The sequence below is a fragment of the Strigops habroptila genome, chromosome Z (assembly GCF_004027225.2).
Source record: "Strigops habroptila isolate Jane chromosome Z, bStrHab1.2.pri, whole genome shotgun sequence".
Classification (NCBI taxonomy): Eukaryota; Metazoa; Chordata; class Aves; order Psittaciformes; family Psittacidae; genus Strigops; species Strigops habroptila.
The window spans coordinates 73,200,273-73,219,381 of NC_044302.2; the positions used below are offsets into that span (position 1 = coordinate 73,200,273).

Sequence of the window (19,109 nt, forward strand, 5' to 3'; positions counted from 1 at the left end):
TATCTTGAGTTCTTATCCCGCAAGACAAAGAAAAGCAGTGAGAGCTTGAATTTCAACTTGTGCTGTTTGTTTTCATTACTCTATAAGTTTATTTATAAACTGCTTATAAGAGAGCCTATTATTAATTTCAGTTTGGTGTTTATCCCTCTCCCTGCAAACAATTAATGTGACCATAATGGTTTTCCTCTAAGTTGGTTTTAAGTATTTTCCTTCAGCATCTGTTGTTCCTGGGGATCTTGTGAAAGCTCAGAAGTATTCAGAAGTAGTGGCACAGAAGAGCTATTCTGGTGGTGAAAGAATGCATGAATATGCATATCAAAAACTATCCTGAACAGAAAATTTTAGGAAAGAAGTGGAAATCAGTACATTTCTTTGAAGTTTATTTTCATTTGGCTGATGTCACTAGCCTCCCATATTACCCTAAAGTGAAGTATCTGTGCCATTTCATGAAATTCACATGTAGAACAGTAGCGTATCAAGCAAGACATCTTTAGAGCTTTTACCCCCCTGAAAAAGATCCGGTTAGTGTATTAGGCATAATTTGTGGCCTTGGACACAACTGGGACATAGAAAACACAACATCAGACTTTAACTTCAAACACAGATACCACTTTAATCTGAAATGATTTTACTATCACTTCCAGAGGTAGCTACAGCACTAACTGCATATTCATAGCAAAATATATGGTCTTTACTATCTTGTGTGGAAGCATGAGATGTGTCCCAGTATGATCATGTGGAAAATTCTTATTGCAAAAATTATCACAGGATTATATGGTAGGAAAAGATGATAGATATTTAAAAAATGTCCGAGCAAACTTATTTTACCCGCTCAAGCTCATTCACTTACAGATTTCATTCACTCATATTCAAAATCACATGTATGCACCAAGATGTATGCCACAGTGGTCTTAACTACAACATTTTCTGTGAACTTGTTTCTGGAGAAATTTTGGCAGTTATGTAGTTATCATCACCTCTTTTGTCATCTTCCTGATTCACAATGACAAAATGATTTTAGAATTCTTAGAATTCTTTTTAGAATTCTTAGAAGTGGGTACTACTTTTCTTTATTATTTGCTTTAGTATTTTCTTTAACACCACCATATGTCTTATGTAGTTACCTTATTTTCCTTACCTAGATGTGTTTGGTGATATTTTCTTAACATTATCTTTATGTAGTATGTTCCCTGATTATATTTAAATGAAATCACACATACAGCATTGTGTAGCAGTTAGTAGATACCTTTTCTTTAACCCATGTTTTGCACATGCACACACATACATGCACAAGCATGTTCCCATTCAAACTCAATTCATACTAATCTTAAGCTTTGCTGCAAGAATCTGTAAAGATATTGATGAAGGATGGGAACTACAAGGCACTGGATAATTGTGCTGAATGTGTTACTGTTACAGGAAAAATACTGTACTGTAGTATTCTTAGTATCTAATTTCAATATTTTATATATATCTGTATGTATTTTTATCAATTATCCTAGTATATTGGAGAATTCTGACAGGATTTATTAAGAGGTAACTAGAGAGCTGAATATTATAATTTGCATGATTAGAGTAACATTGCTTTTTCTTTAGCTTTATTAATATTTCTAATGCTTTTTTTGACCTTTAAATAAGTTGTAAATTGCAGTCTGTATACTTTCTTCGTGTAGTTATACCAATTCTACCACCTCTATCAGATATATCTAGTTGGATAAACACTTCTAACCCTTTTTGGCAAAAAAGGACTTGAATGTGTGCTACAAATTATTTTTCTTCCTTCCTTTTCATAATTTGACAGTCACACACATTTTCTATTTTCATAACTTGGATGTCCCAAAGTGCTTTTTTATGTTGATGTTCAGAGTTTGTTTGGGGCTTGAATTCAAGGGTCTGAGATTTGTCAGACATAAATTTCAGATGGAAGGTACTGCTGGTAGTTGCTTAGTCTTGGTTGTGATCAGCGTGAGCTGTGGGAATACTCTTTTTTTGTTCTAGTAAGAAGTTAGCACAGATGCTGACCTATCTTGCAGCTGAGAGTATTTTGGTGTCAATTAAGAGACTTAAAGCACCTTTGAACTGAAGAAATTAACAGTTAAGGACTTGTCTTGGATGGAAGATAATAGCTAACATTCTGCCTTTCAGCTGGACCTGCTGTGAGGCTCAGACTTGCAAGGGAAGGCCTGGCTTGCCTCTGTCATCCTGATCCTACATGTTTTCCAGGGTAGGAAAAACCAGGATATTTGAATGGTTATATTATCCATCAGTTCTGGATCAAATACGGGCCAGACTAACAGTGAATGGACATCAGACAAAGATCATTAGGAAAAAATAAAGTAACATCCAACCCAGATGCTAGGCCAAATATATTTGCATAGTTTTAAGTCTGGCACTAAACTCTTGCCACAATCTTATTATGAAACCTCTTTCCCATAAGCATTCCTTGTCAGACCATTTAAGGGAAATGTATCAGAGATATAATTCCTGAAGTCAAGTTCCATTTTTAGCCTGTTTTTATTTAGCTCTTCATGAGCAGAAGCTTTTAGCTCAGAAGCTGAATTATCTTTATGGCTTAGTTTAGGGATATTGATACAGACATGCTTGTCTTTAGGGAGTTCATAACAATATATGTTTTAAATTCTATTTCCAGAAGTAAACCTCCAGCTTTCCAATGTTAAAGATATCTTTCAGTTCTGGCACATAATGATTATACCTTTTTGCTTTCATTCATGGGAGACGAACATTCAGCTAAGATTTTTTTTAATTTTTTTTTTTAGTAAGTACAATAACTGTATTGTTAATCTACTGCACATTATAACATTCAACTAACACATACATTATTGTTCTAACCAGAAATCATGGATCACTGCTTCCTATGGATGCTGTTTACCCTATGTATTTATTTTATGTAGAAAATAATCTGTATTTTTCTACTGTTCTCTCTCCCATATTCTTCTATTTCTGGGATATACTCTTCAGTCAAATGTTACCCTTAAACCAAGCCACTATGAGACATGAGTCGAAAGCATCATGTATTGGTAGAACTTTTTAAAAGGGGCTTAGGTTTATGGATAACATGGAAATTACACATTTTTATCATGGTGTTCTTTTTGAAGATACAGAGCAACAAATGCTGGCATCTGTAAAAAAACGGGCTACAAGTTTCTTAAGACATCATATCCTAAAATGATAATAGGAGAACTTACATGATATACTACTAAACAACTTCCTAATGGAGTAGTTCAGAAAAAAATCAGTGTCTTTATCTGCAACAAGCACAGATATTTTGTGTCTAGTATGGTTATTATGCTGAGGTGATTGTGGCTTAAAAAAATAAATTCTGCTTTGGCTTCTAGATAAGACGTATCTCAACAATGCTTATTGGACTGAGGAGAGATGTTTTAAAAACATACACATGAAATATGCATTCCTTAAATCTTTTTACCGTTTTACCATATTTGATCTCAGATAAACATGCTTTTGTTGAAATACAGCCTTCACATTATTTTTGAGGCTTTCTGATGTATGTACAACAGCATATTTGGAAGTGTTTTTATTTTCAGATACTGGAAAGCAATTAGTAAAAACTTGATCTACGCACCAAAACTTTCTGATAGCATCCAAATTCTTCTCAGGTATTTCTTTGTTACTTGCGGGTTTTCCATCTTCAATAATTTTTAAAGCATTTGAGTTTCTTCGATTTTCCTATAGTTAGGAGCTTTAGTATGTGTTGCCTGTGGTGTTGCAAGCTGTTTGAATCAACTTCTGCTGTCTACTGATTTTCAAAGCTGATTTTTGCCCCCTAGTAGCATAAATGGCAACGTTTTATTTGCATACAATAATAAAATGCTTTAGCAGACTTTACACATTGTAGTGCATAAGGTCACCATTTTGTTACTTAGTTTGGTACATTAACTCGCTTCTCACACACATCAGTGAACTCCTTGTGAAAAATCACATTAATAGATATAAAAGAAAAATAAAATAGAAGTTAAGCCTTAGAACTTAGTTCTCTTTCTTTTTAGAACCCCTACAGTTTGTTTTTAACAAACCGGAAGTATAGAAACCCTAGTATTAAGAAAAAAATACAATATTGCAAATTGGATAAAAGCATGAGTCAGGTTTTTCAGAAGAATACTCATTCTAAGACTTAGAGTAAAACCTAAATAGTGTCAGTGTGGCGGTGGTACAGGCAAACAACAAAATTTGAAGAAAATTTAACTGAAAAAGCTAGTGTCTGGTTTTTGGCTGTCTTGTGACTAAGTTAATCAATTTTGACCTCTCATAGTTTTGATTGTTTTCAGCCTGTTTCTTTTCCCTAATAACTTCATATATGCATTTCAAACCAAGCAGGCATTTATTATACTTCCCCTTTCTGCTTTAACTTATTAATGAATATGGATTGTTTGCTGCATATGAATTTTAGTCAGGAAGTGATTAATCTGTTGTACAGTGAGAGAGGAAGTTTCTGTTGATGAAGTTATGTCTCAGTTAGACTGTGGAAGTCAATGAAGTTGTATTCTAAATTAACTGCAAAGTGAGACCAGTGTCATTTCTGAATTACCTGATTCCATGTTCTGAATTCAGTGGTTTAGTGTTGGATTTTTTTATTTTTATTTTAATTTTTATAGCTTTGCACAAATTGAGAAAATGTCTGTTGTTAATGAAAGACTTTGCAAACTTTTACTGTGTTTATGCTAACCTATATAAAATGCAAATGGTGTCTTTTCTGGGTCAAGTATCATTAGGAAGCTGTAATATTAGTGGAAGGTCAGTTATTATTTTCCTTTGCCAGTGTCCTAACACCTAGTGATTTGAAATAAAAGGGTGAAAGATTAAATAAGGTATAGGTTAGTAGTGAATAAAATAGAGTAAAAATCTGGAAAATTTTTGAAAAGGTAACTCTTACCAGTTAGGAAATTGTAACCATTTTTTTCATATACCAAAAATGGCTCAAATTTAACTAAAGAATTCTGGAGAACTGTTAGATGTCTAAACTGCCAAAGCTCTACTTGCACATAAAAGACAGCAGATCTAAAGTTATTAACCACTGTCTGCTTATGTTTAACCTGAAGCTCCTGAAAAAGACTTTTTTCTTCTTTTCATTCTTCGGTTTCATTTTGCAAGTGATTTTCTAATGCTGTTGAAACTGGTTAGATCCTGTGAGAAGTTACCTGTCACAGTGCCAGAATTAAGAATTTTGCCAAGCATATTTTATATAAAGCACAGTGGAGCAAGTAGGTGGATAATCCTGATTCTTAGCACCAAAGGATTAAGTTGGCTTTAATATTTTAATTCAATTTTTTTTGCATAACTGAAGAACTCTTAGAGGCATGTTATTTTGATGTATTCAAAACATTCAAAACCCTATTTCAGGAGCTGAAGGGTCAGTAAAATAGCACATTGTGCCGAAAGTGCTGGAACTATATTAAAGTATAGGTTTAGATTTACAAATACTTCCAGAAGTTGATCTTCTGCCTGGTGTTTGTAATTGTAATACATAATGAGAAGGAGGTTAAGCATTCTTCCCAGATGAACTGGCTGGATTGCAGGTACATTCATCAAGTAATAGTGAGCTTATCCAGAAGAGTTCAGTGACACCAGAGATTGAATTTTTTCTTTTATTAGAAAAGTTACTTAGAATTTCACTCTTGTCTTCAACATCAAAGGATTTTGCACTGGACCATTGCAGAAGGTGAAACTTTATATAAATGTCCGAGAGATAGGGTAGGTGTAGGTGTCTTCTTGTTTCTCAAGCACAGAAATTCCTGCAGTTATAAAACTATTTGTTAATCAGGCCTGGAGTCTTTCTGTAAAAAGTGTGCTTTCTGTCTGTCTTTTGTTGTTGTATATTTACATTCATGTCAGGAATGCCTAGAACAGATATTTTTCATGGGAACTTCTTTTTAAAGTAAAATCTCAGTAATTACATGAGACAATGGTGGTTTATATTTACTGGAAACAAAATTAGATGTTTCCAAAGTAGCGCATAAAGAGTGAAATTTCTTGTGACATTTCTGAAGTTACCATGGAGTTTTTACAGCCTGCACAACAATTCCAATCTGAGTGATTGTTAAAGCACACCTTAGCTTTGGGGTTTCTCTTACTTCTTTTTTCCAGTGGTTACAATTATTTTCCAAAATTACAAAGTGTCCCAAGATGTGACTATTAAGACCTGGGACAGGGTAAATTCTCAGTTGTGTTAGAAGTGGCAGGCATGATCTTCAGCCTGTAAGACTGATTGTCGAGGCAACACTTGACCACCCAAACCAGCATTCCTATTTGTATCACTGTGATTTTTCTCCTTTATAAAAGATTCTGAGAACTGACTAGTGAAGCGTTTAAGTTTCCAAGTAGCTTTCCTGAGGAAAGCTACTTGGAAACTTATGAGAGAAGTTTGTTGGATTTGAACAGTCTTTTACTATTCTCAGACAGTAATGTTGGTTTTTCTTAAGGTAATGAAACATTATTTTTTTAATTACATAATTTTTGGGAAGTTAAACTGTTTGGAAAGAGAAGGATTTGGTTACTTTTGGTGTAAATTAGCTGGTCTTATGTTATGCTGTTCCTACGCTAAATTCTACAATAAATTGGAAATTGGTATTGGTGCTGTAATATCACCTTTATGTATTCTGTAATGCATTGTTAATGGTCTTGCTTCCCTTAGTAATTGCTCCTGTTATTTACAAAATAAATTAAAGTGTGTTAATTCTGTTGTTAATTTTCCTCAAAATTTTGAGATGAAGAAATCGGAGTGAACATATATTGTAAGATCTTATTTATGAAGAAATGAACAGAAGAGATAATTTTGTACATGGTATTTTTATAGGTATAAGCCTATGCAGAAAGTGGATGGAGTTGCAGATGGCTTCACAGGAAGTGGTCAACAGACAGGCACATCTGTTGAACAAACTGTAATTGCCCAAAGTCAACATCATCAACAGTTTTTAGGTATGAAAGCAGGTTTTATAAGACTGTATAATTAAGTAAGATGGACTTCATTAGCACTTTGAATATCAAATCACATATTAGTTGCTTCTAAAGTTGTCATGCCATCTTTAAAATTCTTACAAAAGAATAAAAAGGCAGTTAAATTACATATTCGGTGTTGTGAGCTTTATGTAGTATTTATTACACATCATATAAGTATAAAGGGAATAAAATATGCAAATTCTTTGTTTATATAGAAAGACTCTTCGTCTGCGTTACTGCAGAAGATGTAGGATTATTTGGTTGGGTTTTCAAGTGCCAAAACTTCTGCCCCAATTTTGCTATTATTGAAATCTTTGGGAACATAAGGGTAACATTAAAATGTTTTGAATCTGCGTTTCCAGATATCGTTCAGTCCAGCATTTTTCTCTTATCAGCTTGCCTCTTGGAAACAATTTGTGACTCTGGCACTACTTGAAAGTCTAGTAAATTTCAAATAAAAATGTGCATTGAGTCTACTAAGCTCCGTCATACCTGGCTACATAGAAACTCTTCAGCTGAACAAGAAAAAACTATTAAAGGATTAATCTTTCATACACTGACATAGATATTTTCCTGCACCCTGTAATATTCTGAACACGTATGTTAGCTTTTTTATAGGTGTGGTATGTACATGACTTTTTTTTAATGTCTTTAAGAATAATTTTATTTTTTTTTTCTGATTAAGAAATGTGGCTGAAATTATTTATAACTTTAACATACAACAGGTATGAAAAACTTTTATCTTAGAACATTATAACCTTCTGGAAATTATTTCTTTGTATCATCCATAAATTTTTCCTTAATCATACTGTAACTGGCACTATTCACAATAGCCCTCTTTCATTATGTTGTCATGGAAACAGATGCATCTCGAGTACTTCCAGAATTTGGAGAAGTTGAAATATCTTCTCTCCCAGATGGTACCACCTTTGAGGACATCAAATCACTGCAGAGTCTTTATCGAGAGCACTGTGAGGTATTTTCTGTAAATCTTTATTTTTTTAAAGTTCATGTCTTCTAGTGAAGGTCAGTACAAGACAGTAATGCCATATGTTATTACAGCCATGTTAATAGTACGTGACTTTCTCCCCAGTTATTTTGCTCATTTCATTGGAAAGAAAATTCATAAAAAGGTTTTTCTGAAGGGTCCCCTTTACAGGGGAAAAAAGTATTATATAATAGACACTGAGGATGAAATATAATTATGTGTATGTTTTGAGAATGTTAGAGCAGCTAGTCTTCAGATTATACATGTAGATTCTTGGTTTAGTCAGTAGGAAATCGCAGTGGTTTAACCCCAGCCAGCAACTAAGCCCCACACAGCCACTTGCTCATTCCCCCACAGTGGGCTAGGGGAGACAATCAGAAGGGTGGAAGTGTGAAAGCTCATGTGTTGAGATAAAGACAGTTAAATAAGTAAAGCAAAAGCTACACACACAAGCAAAGCAAAAGAAGGAATTCATTCACTGCCTCCAGTGAGATAGGCAGGTGTTTAGCCATCTCCAGGAAAGCAGGGCTCCATCATGCCTCCCCTGGCATGGTTTGAGGCTGTTACCTCTTGTCCTATCCTTGTTACTTGGGAAAAGAGACCAGCCACCTCCTCTCTCCATCCTCATTTCATGTAGTTGAAGAGAGTGATATGGTCCCCCCCTGAGCCTTCTCTTCTCCAAACTAAACACCCCCAGGACCCTCAGCTGTTCCTCATAAAACTTGTGCTCCAGACCCTTCACCAGCTCTGTTGCCCTTCTCTGGACCCGCTCCAGCACCTCAATGTCTCTCTTGCACTGAGGGGTCCAGAACTGAACACAGGATTCGAGGTGTGGCCTCACCAGCGCCCACTACAGGGGGATGATCACTGCCCTGGCCCTGCTGGCCACACTATTGCTGATACAGGCCAGGATGCTGTTGGCCTTGTTGGCTGCCTGGGCACAAGGTGGCTCATGTTCAGCTCTGTCAATCAGCACCCCCAGGTCCTTTTCCACTGAGCAGCTTTCCAGCCACTCTTCCCCACGCCTGGAGCGTTGCATGGGGTTGTTGTGGCCCAAACGCAGGACCCAGCACTTTGCCTTGTTGAGCCTCATACTGCTGGCCACAGCCCATGGATCCAGCCTGTCCAGATCCCTCTGCAGAGTCTTCATACCCTCCAGCAGATCAACACTCCCACGCAAATTGGCATTGTCTGCACTCGATCCCCTCATCCAGATCATCACTGAAGATATTAAACAATGCTGGCCCTAACACCGAGCCCTGAGGGACACCTCTAGTGACTGGTCACCAACTAGATGTGATACCATTTACCACCACTCTTTGGGCTCGGCCATCCAGCCAGTTTCCGACCCAGCCACGAATCCACCTATCCAGGCCATGAGCAGCCAGTTTCTCCAGGGAGTGCTGTGGGAGACAGTGTCAAATGCTTTACTTCAGTCCAAATAGACAATGTCCACAGCTTTTCCGTCATCAACCTGCTGTGGCATAAACTTGCCAACAGCCACAGTTGCTCTGAGGTGTACCTTCTCCACTGTGGCCTTATCCTTGGGTCACAATCCTTTCAGAGGTATACATTCTGTGGCACAGACATAACCATGGCCACAGATGCTTTGAGATGTACCTGTGCTGGTGTGGATTGATTCACAGCCACAGAGGATTTGTCCTGCTCTCATGTGGACTCATCCACAAGTCACAGTCCCTTTGGCTCAGGTTTGCACTGGATTTCCACCCTGTCCAATACAGCAGTGCAGAAACAGCAGTGGTGCCCTGGCCATCTGCCAGCCCACTTACATTGCCATTGCTGTTATCAAAATGTTCCTAGGCACAGCAGAATAAGATGATCAGCCATATGGCAAGCACGAAAAGCAAAAAGTAGCCACTAATGAGCAGTAGACTCTTAATATACAGTAAGGCAAACAAGCCCTATGGCAAGCACAGGAGCCTGCCAGTTAATAGCTAAACAGCAGTAACAGCTATAAATTCAATCTAGCAAATTCCAAACAAACATGTCTTTATCTCAAAAACCTTCAAGCCCAAGGTGGCTTCAAATTTGGGCGCCAAACTGTCCTACAGAAAAGGCCTTGATTGTGTAAGCACTGCTCAGCGATAATGAAAACATCCCTGTCTTATCAACAGTTTTCAGCACAAATCTAGAACATAACCCCATACCAGCTACTGTGAAGAAAATGAACTCTACTCCAGCCAAAACTAGCACAGCAATATAAATCAGGTTAAATTATAATTTCTTATTTTATATTAAAAGCAGTGATTTTTTTTTCCAATTTGAAGGAAACATTGAAATGTTAAAGCCACATTTGATACTGAAAAATTTATTTTAAATGTATTTTTGAAGGTGCTTTCAAATCTATACTGAATTATGAAAATTAATGAAATGTCAGGTTTCCTTTGTATTTTCAGTAGCACTAAATATTTTCTTTGGTGAATCCTGTGATATGTTTGCATATCCATGCTCATTTCTAGAGACTTCCATGAATGTGCGCTTCGCCTTACTTAAGTCTCTGTGCACGCCAGTTTATAGTGCTGGATAATTTATGGATATCAAAGATATTTAAACAGATATTATTTATAACTTGAGGAATGTACAGTTTGCCTTTGTTCCACTACTTGACGAAGGAAAAAAAAACCTGTAGATCTAGTTGAAGTTGGGAGTGGGGGAAACCTGGGTGGAAGATGATCTATATTTGTGGTTTATTTTCTCAGGCAATACTGGATGTGGTTGTGAATCTTCAGTTCAGCCTGATAGAAAAATTGTGGCAAACTTTCTGGCGCTATTCTCCCTCTGCTCCACCTGATGGCACTATTACTGAAACAAGGTCAGTAAATGTTTCTCTTTGTTTACTGCTTCTCATGATAATATAACAAAAGTGTCAAATTAAAAAGAATAAATCTTGTTTTACCTGCAGAGTAATATTTTCATATGATAATTTTTCAAATTAAATTTATGTTTAATTTGTTTAATTAAAATGTTTAAAGTCTGACATTTTTGTATAGGCTGAGTGTATGCCAGAGAGCAGTATTGAAACAATTGTGTCATCCATTTTTTTCTTTCCTTGAACAATTACAGTAAAAGTGTCTTTTCATAGAATCACAGAATTGTCAGGGTTGGAAGCGAGATCATCTAGTCCAACCCCCAAGCCAAAAAGATCATTCATACCTTTGCATAACTTTTGAGCTGTAGCAGAGCTATGAAGGCATTTTTAAAATCCATTTCCATATGACACAAGATGTAAGGAAGTTCTGTTGGGTGTGTTTGAGACATCTATGACATATTTATAAAAAAAATAGATTTTAACACCCATTGGAGGTTTTTACCTGCTGTAAATGCATTATCATTTGTATGTTTGCTACATTTTTTTCACATCAGCAATCTGAGTGAAATAGAAAGTCGACTTCCAAAAGCAAAGTTGATTACTCTGTGCAAGAATGAATCTATTCTGAAGTGGATGTGTAACTGTGACCATGTGATGTACCAGGCTTTGGTGGAGATTCTGATTCCTGACGTCCTTAGACCTATTCCTAGTAAGTTGAACATCTGAAACATTTTGTAAGGATTTTTGTGCATGCATGTGGTATGGTGATGGCGGTCTTCTGCCTCACAGGGCAGCATTAGTTTCAAAGTTAGGAAAGTATTATATATCATTTATCCTTAATTTTATTGTGTAGGAAGTTGTGCTGAGAGTTGATGTATGCTTTGTATTTTAAAAGTAACTGAGAAATTTAGCACAGTTGGAAGATCTAGTTTTCAAGATCTAATTTCATATCATAGGTATTTCTTTGAGTGTTACATTTCCAGCATAAAAATATTTTCTGTTTATGCTGGCTGTAGGCTATCTGATAGACTTAGACATAAGCCCTGTGGCCCTGAGCCAGTGTGCGCTAATGTCAGTTGATCCTTCCACTAAATTCAGTAGGCTTTAGATAAAACATTACGTATTAATCTTTGATTAGTCTGGAAAAAAATGTATATGATCTTTATGATTCCATTTTTGGACAGTTAGTCTTTTGCTCCTTATCAGTAGCTGCTGATAATAATATTGATTATTAATTAGTGTTATGCAGTGAAAACTGAACTCCAAAATTTTTAATCCAATTTATTATTCCACTCCAACTGTTCTTTCTGACATACATCCCGCATGAACGAGTCAGTAACTGCCCTGCCATTCAACCATTACCAGGAGTACAGCTTTCTTTTCAAAGTTAATTTTACTAGAATCTATCATTGCTCCAGCAATGCATTTTTATGGCTGTTTTTGGTAGAAAATTAATCTATGTGAAGAAAGTTGAACTCCTTTGTAAAGCATTTATTGTCTCACACATGCTGTGCTAAAAATTAAAAATAAATCATGTTAGCAACCCACTATACGCTTCATAACTCCTCCATATTATATCCTTTCCATGAAAAAACAGTAGTCACTTTATAAAGTTAGATTAATGTTTAAAAAAAAAGAAAAAAAAATTAGGGCCTTAAGTAGCTTTGCAACTAACAAAGCTATTTTGTTCTACTGTGAACAAAATATCACCCCTTCTGATATGCTGACTCCAGCAGTAATAAGCACTCCATAAGAATATTTGGAGGTATTGCCTTGCAGAAAAGTTTTATTGACTTTTTGCTTGTCAGTGATATGAAATTAGGTTTTAGTAAATTACATGTGATACAAAAAAATATTTGGAACGGGAAATATATAAAATCTGAAGGTTGGTCATTTAAAAATGCAGTTTTACCTTTTTTTAAGGAGAGAGTACATTCTTAGAGATCCACATAATTTATCTTTCATCTATGTAGCATAATAAAGAAAAAATGTTTTCTGAAATACATGCAGTTATTGACAACCATTACTTGTAGAAAATATTTTGCATTGGTTTATATTTAATGTTCTACATTTCTGTCTAATGACAATGCCAGTAAGTAGGACATTAATTTTAGAGTAATATAATCTATCAGAAGTGGACAAGTAGTGATAAAAACCCCCACAAATTTAATCACAATATTTAATAGGTCGAATTAAAACTCTCTGTTCCAAGAGCACATTATTTTCTTAATAAAAAGGTGGTACAGACATGGTTTTTCATCAGACCTGCTTTTGCCTTGCTTTTCACTTGGTTCCTCTGCACAGCCTAGCAGTCTCTAACATTTTTGTATAATAGCTCCTTAGCTTGTGGAGTCCTCCTGCCTTGTTACAGGGTTTCAAGAAAATGGGACACAAGTACATAATATCAGTAATTGCAGGCATCGGATCCTTTTCATGTTATTTCTTTCTAAAATTGGCACTCGTATTTGAGTGCTGATGCCTACTGTGTTTGGCATTCCTGGTTTTCAGATGATTATCAGGCTTCTTCATGCAAGCATATCATCTAATCCCAGGACAAATTCATCCCAAAAGACTTCTGTGTCTATGTTTTGAACCATGAAGTTGTTTTCTGCTCAGAAGTACACCCACTGAGCTACCTCTGGATGACAGCTAATGTATTTTCTTATTTTATCTTTAGGACTAGCTAACTAAATGGCTTTTTCTAGTTAGCTTTCCTGTAATGATGGTTCATACAAATTCTCTCTTCACTGCTAAATATTTAAAATATTACTAGTTTTTTAACTCCTGCTTTTGAATTAAAATATCTACAGCCATTACCAGAGACCAAGAGAAAGATTGGTTGTGCTTAATGGTTGAGTGTGACAGTTATGGAGCTGGGTAAAGGAGACAAATTCATCCTCTTCTGTGGGAAAATAGCAGTTCATAGGGAAGTTTGGACTATCGGGTGGAAAGGGGATTGTAAATGCTTTATCAAAGGCATGCTTATATTTTTTTTTTCCTGGATAAAAGGAAAGATACCAAGAGCAGCTGCTCAAAATAGGGAAATGTATTAATTTGTAAAGAGCTTGAAGTAAGCATATTATTTTTAAAGTTTTATCTTTTTTCATGTCTAAATCTTCAGTGTTTTAGAAGCATCTTACTGTGCTACTTAGCTGCATGGTAAATATTACTGGGATAGAGAAAGAATGACCACTGCAGAAAAATTGGTTTATTTTAACCTGTCTTAAATTTTTCAGCTGAAATGTTTAGCACCCACTGAATGCAAGAATTGCTGTGTATAAAACAGCAGAATTCCTTTTACTAAAAAAAGTAAAATGCTGTCCCTTTGAGTCAAGAATAAAGACCATAATTATCTGATGTCTTTGGCAATAGACCAGAGCTATAATGTTTTAGAATGGATTTTTTGCATCTTTAGAAGTGACAGAATGGACAATAACAAACTTGCCTGTGACTTAGTATGTATCGTAGATGAAGAAATTTATATTAAATATACTTCCACAATTCCAGGCAGACAAAATTTTAAAGTACTGGAAAGGCTCTAAAGCCTTGTTTTTGCGACATTTGCATATCAGAGGATTTTCAGCTGAGAACACAAGCTTTTTAGGTGCTTATCCAAATCAAACTTTCTATTAATAGCTGCCATTGCAACATTATTTATTATGTGTCTAGTAACATTTAACTATCTCATTTACTTTGCACCGTTCTTATCATGTGATTCTTTGAAAGTATTTTTTTGTTTTTCTATGGTAGCCAGATGAATTTAAAAGAAGGCTTTGAGGATGTGGATACTTAAAGTTTTGTTAATGGCTAGATGTGTACTTAAAGATGGAGTATGAAAAAAAATCTGCATTTAATATGATATCTCCAAAGCTCATTAGAAATTCATGGTTGTTCTGTACAATACTGGTGCCGGATTAACTATTTTAGCTATCTTATTTCTTCAGAATTTATTATTTCTTTCATTTGTTCCTTTTTCTTCCTAGTTAAAGGCTAGTCTTAAGGCCTAGCTGCTTTTCCATTTTTATTTTTCATGGAGATCACCATTACAGTGATGCAAATATATAGTTGAGTGAAAAAGAGTAATAAGGAAATTAAAAGTAAAAAAGCAGTAATATTTTCCTTATATGTCTAAGTGTCATTCATACATGTTATTCCTTTCACTTTGCATTTTCTTGTTCTATAGGTAAGAAAATGTGAGTGAATACGTAGTTAATTAGTAAGTGCACAGAAATAATTTACAAATCAGCACAAGAGAACTGATTGGTGATTGACAGGATTGAAGGAAAAAGCTTATTCTTCATGTGGAAACCTCAAGGCGGGAGGAGAGGAGGAGTGATTACCATAGAGTGTTCAGCTAAGACAGAATTGTGTTCAGCAAAGCATCCAAATGTGTGGTCAGTTACATAAATTACTGACATGGATTCTACTTCATATCACTGCAAATTTGAAGACGTGAAAAAGATGTCATGAAGAAAACATTTTTTTCTTTCAGTAAATTTACTTTACTAGTAGAAAGCTCTATTAAAAAAGGGATCATCAATAATTTATATGGGAAAAATACATTTCTCAAAGATAAATTCTATCGGCATTAATTTCTTACTCTACAAGAGTATTCAGCCATATAAACAGTCTTTACTTGGACTGTTTCTTCTCACATATAGCCAAAATAGTTCGAAAATAAACATTATTTCCTCTTTCTAGGAAAAAGGAAAGGAAAGGAAAAAAATTTCCTCTTTCTTTTTATTCTTCACTTTTTTTAGTTCCATTCGTTGTCTACTAGTCTTTAGAAAAGTAGGGTTTTTTTTGCTTATCTCCTTTCTGCAGTGGTTTGAGTGGATGCTATTACGTCAGTGAGCAAGTGATAGGTATGTGAAATGAGGTTTCCATTACTCAGGAGGTAGGATTTTCTTTTTTCCAGGTGCAGTTCCTTGGGAAAATACTTCTTGTCCTCCTCCTTTGAAAAATTAAAACTTATATTTTGAGTAGTGCAGATTGCTGTAAGGACTTCAATTTCTCTCTAAGTCTCTTTCAGCCACTCACCAGTTCTGTGAGTGCTATAGTAAAGAAACAAAAATGCACACAGATTCCGCAACCATTTGAATATTCTCATTTTCAGTCACTGAAATACATTATATTTTACTTATTGATGATAGACTTAACCACTATATGTGCTTGAGAATACTTTGCATGGCCTAAGGTTACTTTGGGCTTATTTGAGGAAACTGCAGTATTCCAGTAACTGGAATTCTTTCCAGACTTTCGCTCTTTAATAGAGGTACTTAGATGAAGTGGAGATCTGAAAGTTTGCGGTGGAAATTTCCCATTACAACAACAGCTGCAGTTACTGATGTTCTGTAGGAGTGCCCAAAACAATACCGCTGATCACAAACTTCTTGAAAGATTATTAGGTGAGGAAGTTAGATCTGCTTATTAAACAAAACCTAAAATCATGATTGCATAATTAATATCTGAATAAGGCATTTTGAACCTAGACTGGATTTGTCTTTTAGCAAGTAAAAGCAGTGGGCCTGGACACTGAGTATGTAAGTCCAGAAGATGCAAAGCATTTCAAGACGGGTACATTGCTTTCTTTTCATTCTGTTTTTATTCTTTTATGCACAGGTGCCTTGACCCAAGCCATTCGCAATTTTGCAAAAAGCCTTGAAGGTTGGCTTTCAAATGCCATGAACAATATTCCACAGAGGATGATACAAACCAAGGTAGACAAAACTGTTGCAGTATTATTCTTGCAATGGCAAACCAAGTGGGCAGTAGCATCTAAAAGAAATAGCATTTTAAGTTTAATGCTAAATTTCATGTTTAGCATCAAGCATCAAATAGAGGGAGAGGAAATAACTTAGTTTTGTCAAAAAAATTATAAGGAACACACTTGATCTGCTACATGGACATAATTTGCATATGAGGACTTGTTAATATAGAATATTAAAATGAAGGTAAAGAATCAATCTGTAGAGTTAATCTACAGATAAAGAGTACAATACTTAAAAATAAGTAAATTTCTTCATAGGTTGCCGCTGTAAGTGCCTTTGCCCAGACTCTGCGAAGATACACATCTCTTAATCACCTGGCTCAAGCAGCCCGTGCTGTGCTTCAAAATACTTCTCAAATCAACCAGATGCTCAATGATCTTAACCGTGTTGATTTTGCCAATGTTCAGGTAAAAATTAGCTTTAAATAACTTGCTTGCTTTTTGATTTTGAACTTCATTGTTAGTTGTCATTATTCTATCAAGAAAGTGAGGTAAGAACATTTTGCTGATTTGCTGTAGTGATGCAGTCCAAACATGACAGCTTACACTTTAGGAAAGTAAGAACTCAGAACCATTATTCATCTCCATTTACTGTCTTGAAGTGCACATACTCTTTCAACTTCTATGTAAATATAGAGTAAGTAGATTCTTAGAATGGGTACCATGAATGATGTCTTAGTAATAGCATAAACAAGATCTTAGAATTAGATCTCAGATAACAGCGTAGTTTCTGAATGTCTCTAAAAGTTATTAAATGCACAGCATTGTTTTTAGTAAAGACTGTTTCATTATTTCAAAGACAATACCATTAGTGTCCTTCAGCTAATTGCCTGTGCTTAAATTTACGAGATCTGAGTAACTGATTAGGTTAGTACAGATTATAACTAATTTCCAGTTAGCTAGAGAATGTAAGTTTGTATTTTCACTAAGCCTAATTTCTCCACGTTTTTGCTCCTCTGAGGTAAAGTATTTTTTCCTTTTGTCCAGGAAAGGGAAATGTTACATATTACTGGTAGTTCTGTGTTTGTCCATGTGAATGAGTGTTTCAACATAATTGTTAAAAATCTTAACAAAAGTCAGTGAAGAGTACTTTACCAAATATACAGTATATCAAGTGTTGTAGTATGTTAACATGCAATCAGAATGTGTGAATGAGGTGTGAGGTGTTAACTTGGCAGATGATAGCTAGAATTTAAGAACATGACTTACAGTTAGTCTTCATTTTTGTCTCTTAGTTTCTGAATTAATAAGCTAGCCTTATTTAAACTAGATAACACTGACTAAATTGCTTTATTTTATGCAAAGTGTATTTCTCCATTTGTGTGCCGTTTATATTGTACTTGAAGTAATCTGTAATCTGTCAATGCCTATAGTCAGCAAACAGAGCAATCCTTGTTTACATACAAAGCATTATGGCATTACAGAAATGGTCTTTAAGCTTAGGTTCTCCAAAATGAAAGGAAACTTGCACTTAATTTCTTGCTATTTGTTTTATTTAACTATTCCTCCTGCTTGCTCTGCCTTTAGTCCCAGAAAAAAACTGACAGGTCTCAAATATTTCAGTAGAAAAATGATGAACAAGGAAAGTAGAAAACTTTTTTGAAAATTAATGTGGAAAATGACAACATACTTGTGTCCATTCCATTGTTTGTTCTCATTTCTTAATTTGATGCTCTTATATGTTATGCTTTTCCCACCCATTTGCGTTGAACAAAATTATGATAGACATAAAAACTGCTTCTTAGTTTGTCTAGTAAGTGGGTTTTGTCCTTTTCATCCATTGAATTGCTTAATCTTTGAGAAAGAATTGCATTCTGTGCTTTGGATTATGTATTGTTAATTCAAGAGTTGCCATGTGTTGTAACAGGAGCAGGCTTCCTGGGTATGCCAGTGTGATGACAACATGGTTCAGAGACTAGAGACAGATTTCAAGATGACTCTTCAACAGCAGAGCACTCTGGAGCAGTGGGCTGCCTGGCTTGATAATGTAATGATGCAAGCGTTGAAACCATATGAAGGAAGACCCAGCTTTCCTAAAGCAGCACGGCAGTTTCTGTTGAAATGGTCTTTCTATAGGTAGTATTTAACTTCTAAAATACTCTAACTGTTCTATTACTTGCTAAATTGTTCATTGTAGTAACATTGACAGATGTAATATCAAACAGTGGGTCACTAGGTCATGAAAAATGTGGGTGTTTTTTTCAGAATATTTACTGTTCTTGTGAACTCGGGGATACTTGCAAATCGACAGGGACTTAAATGATTCTTGTTTATTGTTTTAAAGGCCATGTGCAAATGAATGGAGGTAGAATTTTGACCTGAGTTAGAATCATACTAATTTTTAGGATTGATTTTTGTGGGCATACAATTACTAATCCACTACTTTTAATAGTATTTATTAAGACACTCTGGTATCTATGTTTTTTACATAAGAAAACAAAAGCGGTTTTTAATGTGTAAAAAGAACATTAAGACAAGCATTCCGTATTAGCTGCATATTGAAACAGTTACCAGAGTAAACCTTGTTCTTTAAAAAAGGCTGTAGCAAC

The 19,109-nt window shown here is 35.2% G+C and overlaps 1 protein-coding gene across 5 annotated transcripts in view; it reads left to right on the top strand.

The window, feature by feature from the left end:
- Nucleotides 1–19,109, top strand: part of RFX3 (regulatory factor X3) — a 121,683-nt gene that overhangs the window by 91,468 nt on the left and 11,106 nt on the right. For all 5 annotated transcript variants that reach the window (XM_030512194.2, XM_030512195.1, XM_030512197.1 and 2 more), the window contains 7 exons: nt 6,830–6,951; nt 7,836–7,948; nt 10,681–10,793; nt 11,345–11,499; nt 16,413–16,510; nt 16,819–16,968; nt 18,428–18,636. In XM_030512194.2, coding sequence (XP_030368054.1) covers nt 6,830–6,951; nt 7,836–7,948; nt 10,681–10,793; nt 11,345–11,499; nt 16,413–16,510; nt 16,819–16,968; nt 18,428–18,636 — 960 coding nt within the window. The remainder of the gene's footprint in view (nt 1–6,829; nt 6,952–7,835; nt 7,949–10,680; nt 10,794–11,344; nt 11,500–16,412; nt 16,511–16,818; nt 16,969–18,427; nt 18,637–19,109) is intronic.